Raw genomic sequence first — 14,318 nt, forward strand, 5'->3', positions numbered from 1 at the left:
CTTTTAGGGCTATAAATTTCTCCTCCAAATATTGCTTTAATGATATCTTCTTTTCTTCCTTTCTTTTTTTATGGCTGAGGATTGATCCAAAATTCTTATATATTTTTTGTGTTCATTTTCTTTCAGTTCAAAAAGCTTCCTAATTTCTTTTCACTAATTTTCTCCTAATTTTTCTTCTGTCTTTTGGACACATAATAATTTAGAAGTGTGTTAGTTTCCAAATATCCGATGATTTCCTGGAGATTTTATTATTAGTAATTCTTAATTTAACTCCATTGTGATGAAAGAACATACTTCATCTGACTTGAATTTCAGTAGTTCATCTGAAGTTTGTTTTGTTGACCAGAATATGGTATATGTTAGTAAATGCCCACGTGTACCAGAAAAGAACACAGACTGTTCTTTATTTTAATGTTAATTGGGCCAAGTTAACTGATACGGTAATTCTAAGATTCTTTATTCTTATTGATTTTCTGTCTATCAATTACTTAAAGAGGGGCATTGGAATGTCCAACTATAATTTTGACTTGTCTCCCACTGCAGTTTTCTCAGTTTTTATACTATGTATTTTGAAGTTTATTAGGTGCACAAACATTTAGTGTGATCATGCCCTCCTAATTAATTGATGTCTTTTACACTATGCCATGAGCTCTTTAGCTCTAGTATACTCTTTGACACACAGTATATTTTGTTTGATAATAATTCAGCTCTGTGACAGTGTTTCTTCATGATTAGGCTGATGTGACTCCATGAACATGGTATATCTTTCCCCATCTTTTATTTGAACCTATTTACTGTGGTTTAGGTCTGAGTATGGCCCACAAAGGCCCGTACACTGGAAGCTCTGTCTCCCATGTGGGATTCGTGACATGGCAGAGCCTTTGAAAGGGAGCCAGGGGCAGCTGGCTGGGTCACTGGGGTGCTGCCCTCAGAATGGACTGATGTAGTTCTTTGAGCCCAGTTAGTTCTCGGGGGGTTGGGTTTCTCTAAGAACAGGAGGCCTGGTCCAGAATCTCTCCAGCTCCTGTCACAGCATGAGTCCTGCATGTGGCTCTTTACTCTCCATTTCTCAGCCGTGTTGTGACTCTGCTAAAGACACTCTCAGCAGAGACTAAACAAAGAAAGTTCCAAACATGTGAGTTCAACAAATGTCTTTTTAAAAGATGAAGTATAGGGCCGGGGATTTAGCTCAGTGGTTCTGGCACCTGCCCTGCAAGTACAAGGACCCGAGTTCGATCCCCGGTACCAAAAACAAACAAACAAAAGTATACAGCCCCAGGTACTTTGATACAGCAACAGAAAACTAACTAACACCCTACTGTACCATTAGATTTAAATTATTTCTTTAAGCAGTGTTGAATCCAATCTGACAATCTCTGCCTTGTAATTTAGATGGATTGAACATTTACAATGTAACATAAATAACGGACATCCTTGGGTCTAATTCTGTCATTTCACTATTTGATTTTTATCATTATCACTAGTATTTGTTTCATTTTTCTTTATTTTCTTCTTGATTTTAGATTATCTTTTAGGGATTATTTTTTATCTTTTGTTGGCTTATTAGCTATGTCTTTGGCCAATTTTTTAAATAATTGCCTTAGGCTTTTTGGTATCCACCTGTAACTCATCTACATTTACATTCAGGTTTTGATACACAACTTCACATATACTAAAAAAATCATATGATATTATATTCCTATGTCTTTATGCCAGGCTTTATTGATACTGCTATCATCCATTTATTTCTATGTTTGTCACAAACACCATAAGATTTTCTTTTTAATGGTCCTTTTTAAAAAAAATTTTAGAAATAATTCCTTTATTTGCTCGTTACTTGTATTCCAGTAAAGACTTATTCTTTAAGAATAAAAAGGGTCGGGAATTTAGCTCAGTGGTTCCGGCGCCTGCCTCGTAAGTGCCAGGTCCCGAGTTCAATCCCCAGTACCAAAAAAAGAATAAAAATTATTTTTAAAGTAAATCTAAAGTCTTTGCTGCTTTTTTCTTTATCTCTCTCTTTATTTTTATTAGTTCATGCATGCAGTACATTTCTGCATTCCCTGTAGGGGCCTGCACAGAACACAGCTTCGCCCCCTTTCATCCTTTCCCTCCCCATTCACCTCCCTTCATCTCCTGGTCCCTTCCCACTTGAGAAAGATCTATCTCCCCTTCCTATTATCTATCTTTCATTTTGCTCTTTAGACTTTGGGTGTCTCGTATAAGAGAAACTATGCAATATTTAAGTTTGTGTGTCTGATTTATTTCACTTAACATTAGGGTCTCATGGTGCATTCATTTCCCTACAAATGACACAAATTTCTATTAAAGGATAGAAATTTGGTAAAAGACATCAAGGGTAGAGGGATTCCTCCCACACTGGCCTACAGGATTCTGGCCAAAGGGATGCCTAAAATCTACACAGTAGATTTTAGGGGGTTGAGGAACTTACTTAAATATCTGGGTTGAGGGATGACATCAGAATTCTTGCTGAAAATGGGCATTGAGAGAACACGGACATGGAAGGGGAAAGTTGAGGCCATGTTTAGTAGAGTCTCAGAGGAGCCTAACTAAAGTTAAGTCAGAGAGAGAGTGTCTTCATCATGCATCCCCATATTGAACCTCATTTTATCGCTCCTGTGGTGCATTTAGGAATGAACCTGCTCTACAAATCCGTATGCAGATGAATTTCATCTTCCAGAAATGTGCAGGGCTGACTTTGCCATTTCCAGCTTCCTGATGATCACTTTCGTTCATGCCTGAGGCCTGGGCTCTGTCGCTTCATGCACTTTGTCCTTTCGGATTATTTTTCTTCATTTGGCTTTGGGTTGGTTCAGATACAAGGCTCCTACTTCTCCATCAGGCCACAGTAAGAAGTCTCAGTCACATGTCGCTCACCACCATTTCTTAAAGAGGAAGCCCTCCCTGGACACACCCATTCTGCCTTGCCCCAGGTCACATGGCACATTGCTGCTTGGCACCTACAGCATGGGCCGGGACATCCTGGGTCATGTGGCCCATGGCACCCCAGCCTTTGGAACCCAAAGGGCAAGGAAGGATTTAAATGAGAACTAGGACTGATGAGTAAGAAGACACGATGATCAAACCCCCATCTGTTGCTGGCACCCAGACCTAGGTCAAAAATAGCAAAAATTGATGAGAAAAGGAATTCTGTATCTCCCAAGGAGAGGCTATGATGCACTGCATTACTCCAGGACAACCCTTCCCCCACCTAGCAGGACAGCTGGGATCTGATCCTCAAAAGTGAACCCCATAACCACGGGCTCACTCAGCTCAAACCTGCACTTAACTGTCAGTGTCAACATGTACAGCCTGCCTGTCCTTTGGAAGGACTGCTCCATTCTGCACTGGGTCCACATCTACACACACAGGGGAACCGGGTTTTCAAGCATTTTATAAGTAATGCAAAAGATTAGTGTAAGGCTAGGAGTGTATCTCAGTGGCAGATCATGTGCTTAGAATCCACAATGCCCTGGGCTCAATCCACAGAACCAAATACATACATACAAGATTACTGTGTCCATAATGTGTCCAGAATAGGAAGCAAAATTAGATAAGAAAAGAAATTTCATTTGGGCAATAGGGATGCCCATCTTATACGATCACACCGACAGCAGCGGGGTGTGTGTGTGTGTGTGTGTGTGTGTGTGTGTGTGTGTATGTGTGCTAGCCTCATATGCTGTAGGGCCTCAGCATGTAAACAGCAGTGGCACAACTGTGCAGAAGGGGCGGGTGGTATTGATGCCAGTCATGCTGATGCAGCCCCCATCCCTCCAAAACTTTCAATGTCATGCCAAAACCATCAGTTCTGTGACAAACACAGGAAACATCAGTTAAAGGAGTGAGTATTGGATTCCTTTATCTGACAGGAAACCCTAGACAGAAATAATGGATTAATACACAGGTAGAGCTGTTTGAAATTTCAGGTTTCTCTATGAATGGTGCTTTGAAGACTATAAATATGTTCTTACAATACATCATTAAAATGCTCAGTCTGCCAAGTCAAAAGCAGTCACTATATCTCTGTCAGGATTAGAGGCCTCTATACAAATTTCATTTGCTTTATTTTAATGATTTGACACATTAAAGTTTCATATCTCTTGATTAAAGCCAATTTTTGTGCCTTTCTTTTACACACATTCTTGTGCGTGTTGAGGAATTCATGAGCATGTCACGGAGATCTACCAGAGTTGGGAAAGTGACGAGCTGGTGGAATGAGTCACAGTCTCATGTTTGATCACTTCTATAGGAAGTGATCAAACTTCCTATAGTTCCTATAGCGGGGAGGGAGGGTCTCAGATTTTCCCCGCATCATAATCTCTTCCCCTAGCCCTTCTGCAGCGGCTGCAGCGCTCAATCCAGAACTCCCAACTAGCGGGTGTCTGAGACAACAAAGTCACACTCTCTCTGCCCTGCGTGTGTCAGCCTGCCCAAGTATTTCAAGCAAGGCTTAAAAAACTTAAAATGCTGTTTGCTAACAGAAGCCCAGCTGTGAATTTGTTTTGCAGGGCCCTGCCACATCCCTAGAAGGACACAATATGTCCTATACATAAGGCCTTTGATGTCTGTGTATCTTAGGCTGCCTTTCTGCGATGACTCGTAGCAATGATGACTTTAAAAAGTCACAATATGTTGTTAAAAGGAACATATTTCAGCAATATGTGATACAGTCAAAAGTAGCCTTTTTATTTTACAAGGACATTTGATTGGTTTTGTTTCCGTTATGCATCTATGCTATGTTTTGGTTCCAGCTCAAACGCCTGTCTTTGTTTCTCCTCTCTCCTCCCCGAGGATAGGTCCGGGAAGGTGGGGGGCAGGGAGATGACACTGTGGAGGCAAACACCCCAGAGCGGGCCCCAGAGTGCTGGAGTCCACAATTCCATTAATGTGAGCAGAATGAGCTGGGATGCGGTTCAGAACCATCTACTGGATCATCACTAAGCCTCGAAAGGCTTTCCAACACCGCAAGACACCTGGAACTCAGCACAGGGATGGTGACACCAAACAGAGGGCATAAGCAGTGCCAAGGGGATGGAGGTGGGTTTCCCTTGCCCCTTCCCTGGCACGGCACTTTTACTGTCATCTCTCCCCCCATCCCAAAAAGACATGGAGGGAAGCGCTCACCAGCCTTGATGTGGACATCCTGACTTCTAATTTTCCCTGAAGGATTTTCCGCTGTGCAATAGTAAGTATTATCATGGATTAAGGTGCTGAAGCTGGAGGGGGGGAAGGGGAAGATCTGGAGAGTGCCGTTGGGGTGGACGTGGCGGATCCCGGGGACATCGTAGATCTCTTCGCCTGTCGCTAGGTACCATCTGAGAGTCACAGGAGGGATGCCTGCAGCCGGGCAGGGCACCAGCGTCCCCGAGGTACTCGCGAACACTACCTCTTGCAGAGATGCATTGACGAAGTAGAGGCTGGAGTGTGGTTCTTCACTGAAAACTGTAGGAAGACAACACAAGAGCTGGTGAGGGAAACTTGTCTCCGCAGGGGTGGCCACGTCTGCCTGGCCTGGGTGGGGGGCATCCTGGGAAATACCCAGGGGGGACCACTACCATGAACAGATTCCAAGTTGCTCCAAATACTATGGACAGAGAGCCTGGGATAAGTCCTCTTCCATCCCCTGATAATAACTTTAGCCACATGACTCATACCTTATTCTGTCCCCCTGGAACTGACCACAGTTGGACTTTATGTTCTGTATTTCTGACTCACTGACTGTCTCTCTTCTCCACCAGCACACACACCTCATGGCAAGTGTGATCTGATGCCACCCTCTTAGCTGGAGCACAGAGCCTAACGTCCAATGGACCCTGACAGAGAGGCTCTGGGGAGCCAATGAACATAGCCACTGGTTACGTCCCAGTGCTCTGGTTATAGGTGCATTCAGACCTCAACTTGAAGGAAATTAACCACAATTTTTTAAAATACTAAAAATAAAGATCATATTTTAAAGGAACAATTGGTTGTCAGAAAATGGAATGTCAATCAAAAACACAGTTTTTGTTGGGAATTCATAAAAACATAAAGAGAACTTTGACCTTGGCATCACCCAGTTATTCCACCCTACAGTTTCTGGGTCTTTTTGGGTTTTTTTTACTGTTTTCCTTCTGTTTCACCTGCCTATAATGCCTTATCTATGTAATTATTCTATGTCAAATGTCCACAATAAAATATGCCATTGTTATAGATTCTGTCTCATTCCTGTAATGTTATATCCCACATATAATTCCTTGTTTCTATAGAGACTTCAATATGCACATTTGATACAATATGACTGTCTAAATTATTTCCCAGACCTTTTTATCTAAATTGTTCCTGTTGTAACTCGTACAAATAAAATGTGCACAAATGCATTTGGCTTTTCAATCCTTTACTGAGTGTCTTGGTGCACTCAGCAGACAGCTCTGAAGGACTATGTGTGAACAAATGAAACTCAACTGCCAGAATCCAAAATTATACAAACTATGTATAAATACCACGAAGGCCTACTTCTCAGCCATCTGTGCTTCTGTGTGACTTTCAAAAGGCCTATGTTCCTCAGAGCGCAAAGGATCGCCAGACATTGGGAGTAGACCTAGCTGTTCAGTGGTGAAAATAACCTTACTGTGTGCCTCTTCCAAGGGGTGACTTCACTTATTCCTGTGGGCAGCAACTCTGCTGCACAACTGCAGGCACTCTGCAGGAGGCCACATGAGGATTCAGGGGCTGTCACCTGACCAAGGATGTAGGGTGGGAACGGGCAGGAAAAGGACTCCCTCTTCCCCAGCAAGGTCTTTGTGATTTGTGTTTTCTCCCCTAGAGCTGCAGATAGCAGAGCAGCCTCCCTCACCTGGGTGGGGCAGAGCAGGCTTCCCCACCCAGGCCTCTCAGTGTGCTCTGGGAGGGCCCCGCGCAGGATGCAGTGGGTCACTGGAGGCTTGTGTGATAAAGTGCATCTGCGCATCCACTTGCACAAGCCCGGGTTACAGGATTTGGTAAGAAAGGTGAAGAGACTGTGTGCACAGACTGGTTCTGGAGCACCCATTCTGAACCTGTCCTTGAATGTGTGGGTAGAGCAGGACCCACCTCAGAGCCTGGACCGGCCCCAGGGCACTGGAGTGGGCGGAGAGCCTGGAGCAGCACTACACAGAGCGAGACGGGAGAGGCGCCCTCTTGGCTGAGAGATGTCTTCCCTATTACCACCAGATTCCCTCCGTAGGGCCACAGGCCCTGCACACCCCCAGCAGCAGAGGTCTCTTCAGCTGAGCATCGCATGCCATCAGGCCCAGTCACAGGGAGCGGCCTTGTCCAAGGACTCACTGGTCAGAAGTGGCCCCAGAGGCCCCAGGTTAATATGAGCAACTCTGACGGGGTCCTGCATGGAGGCTTTGTTGCTAATGCTTTGCAAACAGGGTTCTCCCTCTGCCCATCTGCCTTCCTCCATCCATCCCCAGAACATCTCCTGAAAGTACACCCTGTCAGGCTTTGGCATGGGGCTCCCCCGATCTGAGCGTCTCTTTGCAAGGAACTCAAGGGAGGACCCCAACTGAGAGGAGTGGGCCACTCTCTGTACATTCCTAAAGCTAGGCACAATATTGGAAGACAGCCGCCCAGGACTCCAGGTAAGTCTACCAGAGCACAAGAAATTTTTTTTAAATGAAGATAGAGAAAATGAATGAAAGCCTTAAATCTGGAAAAGCACTGGATATGGAAAACCTCGTAAGCAGCAGCTAAGACTCTTGGGCTCTTCTTTCCTGGGGGCCCACTGAGTATGAATGGTGATGCTATGTGATTTATTTCATGGATAAACATTTCCATACAAGAAGTGAGCATTTATACATCGTCGTGGATGTCACATGAGGATGTGCAGAGTTACGTGCAGTACATAATACTTGACAATGGCAATAGCCACTGTAGTACTGTCTTATGTATTTACACTTTTAATCACTACTTTAGGGCGTAGCCCTTCTACTCATGCTTTTTAAAAGGACTGTGAGCACTATGAGCCACACAGCACAGATGTCACCTGAGGAGCAAAGCCTCTCAAGAGGACCTGCTTCTCCCTCGGTTGGAGAATCATCAGTGGACACAGCTCATGAAGCATCCTGCTGACCACGAGTGGTGACTGTGAAGGTCACACACCCGCAGGCCAGCACCTCCCGAGAGGACACTGGCGGGGGTCTCCACCCGATGGGCCCACAATAGAGGGGCCAGTGTCATTCCAGCTGCTGGGCCACTAATGGCTCCAGGGGTGCCCTACAGGATGGAAAAGTGACCTGTGTAAGTTCATCGGGACACAAAGTGAGAACGACACAGAACCCCATGGGTAAGATATCTTGGGGAACTCGCTCTGCCTGTATGGGTTGTCGACTGCTATTCCGGAAAACCACAAGGCCGACCTCTAGCATCACCAAAGAGAGTCAAAAGGACTGCTTGCTCCCCTCCCAGAGCCGACTGCACGTTTCACAGCTTCATTCTTTGCCTAACTTCAGTAAACACATTCCAAAGCACACTACTGTGAGAATGCGGGAGGAAGGTGATGAGATCCCTGGCTTGCTGCCATGGCAGAGAGGGAGCCCCATCAGGGAGAAGTGCTCAGAGCCCTCGGAGTGGCATGTGTGCTGTCCAGGGACACGGTGGAATGGGTCCACACAGCCCAGAACTGCGTCTTGATCAGCGAGGGGTCATGGGACTGTTGTTTAAACACTAAGCGCCAGTTTCAGGTGCTAATAAAAGAAGAGCAGGAGGGGGAGGCAGAAGGCCTGTGACCAAAGACTCAACGGCCTTCTTTGGCACTCCCACTCTATGACGTCTGACAAGCCCTATAGTTGCATTCTGCACAGACGCTCTGAACAGGGACCGCCTTTTCCCATCACTGTAAAGCTGTGCAGTGCCGTCATGGACTTTCTGCTAGAAAGCCACACCATGGCCAGGCACGTGCACCAGGCTTAGCCCCCTGCACACTCATCTTCCTTCTCTTGGTCTCACTTTCAGCACAACCAGTGTGACAGCCAGGGCCAGGGCGGGCCACGGCGCACCTAGGAAACAAAGTGAACGCCATGCATCAAAACACGGTCTAAAAATACATTTCCTAAAAGGGATGGTTCTTCTCCAGTGAGATGAGCCACAAGGGTGTGCATCAGGTCGTGGCTGCTTTGCAGTTTTCTTTCCCAAACATAACTAAGGTCATCAGTGAAACTTCATAAATCAGAATATCAAAATTACTGCTAGCTGAGAAATCAGTTCAGATCAGAACAGAGTTAATAGTTCAATATTACAGTTCTCAACTCAAACAAAAATGCTGATAGTAGCACTATAATTTTACATTTGAACTTTCTAAGAGACTGACATTACCCCAAACATATTGTTAGGAATGAGGTAACTGTCATTCTTCAAGGTTAATTAATTCCACCCGGAGTTCTACCTTTTTTCCTGTATTACTCTTTGTCAACTCAACTGTGGGTGATGTGAACTACGTAAAACTTGGTCACATTTGAATCCAGCCTCCTCTCTCCTAAAAGTAGTCTTGTCAAGAAGAGCAAAGTCTAAATGTAGAGTTTGTTATTGAAAACCTCATTCCAAGAGCCAGATTGCTAAATTATTTAAGTGAGGCAGGAAGAAAGACAAATAAATATGTAATCCTAATAAAGGAACAAGCAATCTATGGGGCATTCCTGCCACTTCTCTTTATATTTTCAAGGCATTTACACTCATCTTTTGACTTCACACCACTGGGTTTAATAGTGTAACATAAACTCATTCTTTTAAGATACACATCGTATGGCCACAGGCAAAAGAAAACCCTAATTATATTCCAACAGCTCTTGCTTCTTGCATCTATGGGACGATCCATCTGCCTAAATAATACTTGGCTTTAGGTCATGCTTCATGGTCCACATACAGTAATGTCTGCTCCTTCCAGCGAGGGCACCAGTGATCTCAATGTGAATTATGTGCCTGAGCAAAAGTCCACTGGAAATAACAAACCTTTAACGACAGAAAGCAAAGAGAAACATCTGGCCCAGTTTTGTGAAATCTGGGGGATAAAATCTTGGGGATCCCATGCTATGGGAGCTGGAGGAAAGGCCTTGGAGTGCTGCTCCTTCAGTTAAAGATTCCACGATGTTTTATAGCATTGTAACAGATGTTATAACCAAGGCTCCCGTGACAAGCATAAAGCATGCTATGCAAAAAAGAGAAGTTGGTATTTTACCTTTCCTTACAATTCAAACAGGGCAGGGTGAAAAGATGTGAGAGAAGTCATCCAGTAGGCAGTGACAGAATCATAACCTCACGGACTATTTCTGGAGTGCCTACAGTGTGTGGAGCTGGGGTAAGATGCTGGTAATGCACCTTGGAAGGACTCCTGGTACTGCTCTCAACAAAATTTTAATGGGAGGTGATGGTGCAACAGTCATGTTAAGAGATCAATTCTAATTGCATGACCTGAGCAGCATGACAGAATTACTTACCAACTGCTACGTGCACATGACAGAGACAGTGACCCAACCCAGGGAGCATGTGGGTGCGGGGGTACTTTCAAGAGGAGCAAAGAAAATACATCTTAGGCAGAAGGCATAAAAAATGTTAGAACACTGAGTTATCGAAATCAGGACAGTGAGAAGGTGCTGATAACGGCAACTTCCGAGAACAACTGGCAGTATAAACAGTCTTGGAGAGGGAGCTTTAGGTCTTATATTCATTTCCTGTAAATATTTATTCAGCACCTAAAAAGTACCTGACACTATGCTAAGACTCAGGCACATATTAATAATCAAGGCTTGGAGGGTCACTGACCTCTGAGAGCTTACATTTCAGTGCTCTACTATAAAGTCTGGATGGAAGAGATGTCAGACGCCAAGCTAGAAAGTACTAATTCATCCTGTAGGCATTGGGAAGGTTCATCCTATGCATATACCCAGAAAAATTAAAATATAGGCCCACACACAAACCTGTGTGCAAAATGTGCCACTATGTACCCAGCAGAACAACTAAAATGTAAAACATAAACTATATTTTGTCTCAAGCAACAGGATCACCTGTGCTAAAGTTGGGAAGATAAACTGATAAAAAAAATCTTAGTGGAAATTTGTCACCCATATCTTCCAAAGCAAGACACATGTACATGGTTCAACAAGTCAGCTCCTAAATACATCCCAAAATAAACATAAACATGTTTGCCAGAAAACATGCACTGGACTAGCTACAGCAGCAACCATTTTTAAGTCACAAACCACTCAGATACTGATCAATAGTAAAATTGGTAAATATCATGTCTCAGCTTTATCATCCCTGGTACACAACACCAGATACCAACTTAAAGGAGGAGAGGCTTAATTTGGCACATGGTTTCAGGGGATTCAGTCCATGACAGATGGCTCCAAGGAAGAAACATCATGGCAGAGCAGAGCAAAGATGCTTAGTTCATGACAACCAGGAAGCAAAGTATGGCAACAGGACTAGGGACAAAATGGTGAGGGACTATATTTGGGACCCACTGTCACAACCCCATGACCCACTCAGACACACCCGGAGGTGTGCTTTACTGATCCAGAGTGTATTTCTTATTCCAGTCAAGTTGACAAATCATGGTGTAGGGTCACAATCCATCCCTTGTCAACAACCTGACAAGCCAACAATCTGCTTAAGTCCTACTTTATCTCCAAATACCACCTTATTTCCAAATACCATGTTCATAATTCTGCCTAACATAATTATCCTGCCCAAAAGTGGAAATGCAATAATTCCCTCCTGAAAGTTTCAACAGTCTCAGCATTTTTCAAAAGTCCAAGTCAAAGTCTCTTCTGAGACTCAAGGTAACCTCTTAAATTCATGGCAGGCAGAAGCCAGCAAAAGCAAGCAAGTGACCAACTACAAGTAACTAGCAGCAAGCCTCTTTCTGTCCCTTATATTATATCCAGGCTACCTGCCCTTGGGGCAGGTAGCACTCACACCCTTAATCCTTAATTCTAGCATTGCATCATGAATCAATCAGGCACTCTAGATCCAGCCACGTCTGAAAAAGCCCCAGCTATGACCACATGAGGCATTAGGGGGACATCTAGGCACAAGCCATAACCTCTGTTGTGGACCTCTGTAAAAATGATAAACAAGTTATATAATTCAAAGGTATAATGGCACAGGTAAATATTCCCATTCCAAATGTGAGGAATAGAGGGATAAAAATAGAGTAGGGCTGGGTGTGGTGGTACACACCTATAATCCCAGCACTTGGGAGCTGAGGCAGGAGAACTACCATGAGTTTGAGGCCAGTGTGGGCTACACAGTGAGTTCAAGACCAGCCTGAACTACATAGTGAGACCCTGTCACACACACACACACAAAAAACAAAAGAAAACAACAAATAAAAAAAAGAGTAGGACCAAAATCCAGTAAGGCAAAAATTAAATCCTATAACTCCATGTGCAGCATCTGGGCACATGATGGTGAGATACAATTTTCAAAGAGCCTGGGAGGCCCCACCCTTATGGCCTTGCTGGTTGCAGCCCATATGGCCTCTCTCGAGGTCTGGCTCTGCTTTTGGCCAGGTTTACAGCTTTCCTCAGCAAATGTTCCACAATCCTGGCATCTTGTACTTGCTGGGTTCTCCACTGCACCTTTGGCTTCATTCCCACAGCTTCACTTCTCTTCTGGGCTCCTGTCCTGGTCCCATAGCCTTTCCTCTAAAGTGTGGGTGGAAGTGTCCATGATCCCGTAACTATTGCAATCCACATGACTACAAAACCAGCATCACATGGAAAATGCCCAGGTCTCCCTCCCACTAGGTCAAATAGTGGCAAAGCCCCACTGGACAATGACTGCAGTGGTCACTGAGTGCCTGGGTGGCTGAATATGATGAAATGAATCCTAGTGAACCAATTCCATAGGCAGCCCTTCTACAGTAGGAGTTTCAGGAACTTTCTTCTCAAATAAAAGATTTATAATTTTGTATCCTTGAGCTTGTGATTTATGGGGTCTTGCTTATTTCTTAGATTCCCTCAAAGCATCTTTATTCTCGACCCTGTACACAGTACTTTATTTCTTTCTAACAGTGCTAATCTCTTCAGCAAGCATACCTTCTTTGGCCCCAACTTTACATGTGGTTCCTTTTGGAGCCCAAATTTAATTTTTTTCTGTTCTGCTTTTTTGCCAATTTCAACTATAAATTTGGCTAAAACAGTCAACAGTATCTATGCCACAGTCTGAACACTGGGCTTCCTTGCAGTCTCCTCCACCAGTCAGTTAGTCACCACCCTTACTCTCAGTCTCCTGCAGTCTCGGGACATGGATAAAATGTAGACTAATTTTTGCCAGGATGTAACAACTATGGCCTGTAGTCCAATTCACAACAGAATTCTAATCCACCTTATAAGCCTGGCCTTTACTGACTCCATTCCTAGCAGCATTCTGGTCTTCTGAGTTTTGACCAACACCACCCATAAGAATCTGCTCATAGCATAGTAGGATTTCTCTAGCCTCTGTATCCAATCATTTTCAAACTGCTTCTGCAAACCAGTTCCAAATGCTTTTTAACCACCTGGTCAGGTAAAGGCATGGCAATGACCCCACTCTCAGCACCAATTTTCTGTATTAGTCAGCTTTCCCACTGCTGGGATGCAATACCTGGCACCCACAACTTAAAGGAAGAAATGGTTTGTTTCTCTCATAGTTTCAGGGGGTTCAGTTTATGGTATCAGCTGGCACAAAGGCAGAAAAATCATGGAGGAAGGCCTGGACCGAGAAAAGATGCTAGGTTCATGGCAGCTGTGAAGGAAAACTAGGTAAAGGCATGAGAGAGGAAGGGGCTAGGGACCAAATATAGAATGCAAATTAACCCCTCCAAGACCCAACACAGAAGTGTGCTTTACCAATTCCCTGGGTGATTCTTAATCCAGACAAGTTTCTGGATCATGATTAATGGTCATATGTAGTGTGACACATTTGTACATTTAACTGCTATACCACAATAAGAATGAACAATCTAAAACTAGAAACAAAACTACTACCAATCACTCACCATTTTTGTTTGTTTGTTTGCTGGTGCTAGAGATGGAAGCCAAGGCCTCTTGAATGGTAGGCAAGTGTTGGATCACTGAGCTATGCAGCTCCCTGCACCATAATGTTGAAAGGAAAGCAAACACACACACATGAGAGTCCACACTGTGCTATTAGATTTATCAAATATAAAAACAGGAAAAATTTACCTATGATGCTAAGAGTCAAACTAATGTTTACCCCCATGGTGGCCAAGTTGCTATCTTTATACTTGATCTGGATGTTAGGCACACTGAGCTACACTCTGTAATATGCACACTGTG

General features: G+C 44.1%; 1 protein-coding gene across 3 annotated transcripts in view; it reads right to left on the bottom strand.

Annotated features, from left to right (window-relative positions):
• Positions 1 to 14,318, bottom strand: part of Dscam (DS cell adhesion molecule) — a 589,901-nt gene that overhangs the window by 488,664 nt on the left and 86,919 nt on the right. For 2 of the 3 annotated variants that reach the window (XM_087211193.1, XM_004842472.3), the window contains exon 2: positions 5,143 to 5,460. In XM_087211193.1, the coding sequence (XP_087067319.1) occupies positions 5,143 to 5,460 (318 nt within the window). Of the gene's footprint in view, positions 1 to 2,449; positions 3,130 to 5,142; positions 5,461 to 14,318 lie in introns of those variants that run through there. The other variant, XM_087211196.1, reaches the window with a different exon arrangement.

Source organism: Heterocephalus glaber, unplaced genomic scaffold, assembly GCF_053883595.1.
Source record: "Heterocephalus glaber isolate CG9 unplaced genomic scaffold, H.glaber_assembly_v1.0 deba00000122, whole genome shotgun sequence".
In the NCBI taxonomy this organism is placed as follows: domain Eukaryota; kingdom Metazoa; phylum Chordata; class Mammalia; order Rodentia; family Bathyergidae; genus Heterocephalus; species Heterocephalus glaber.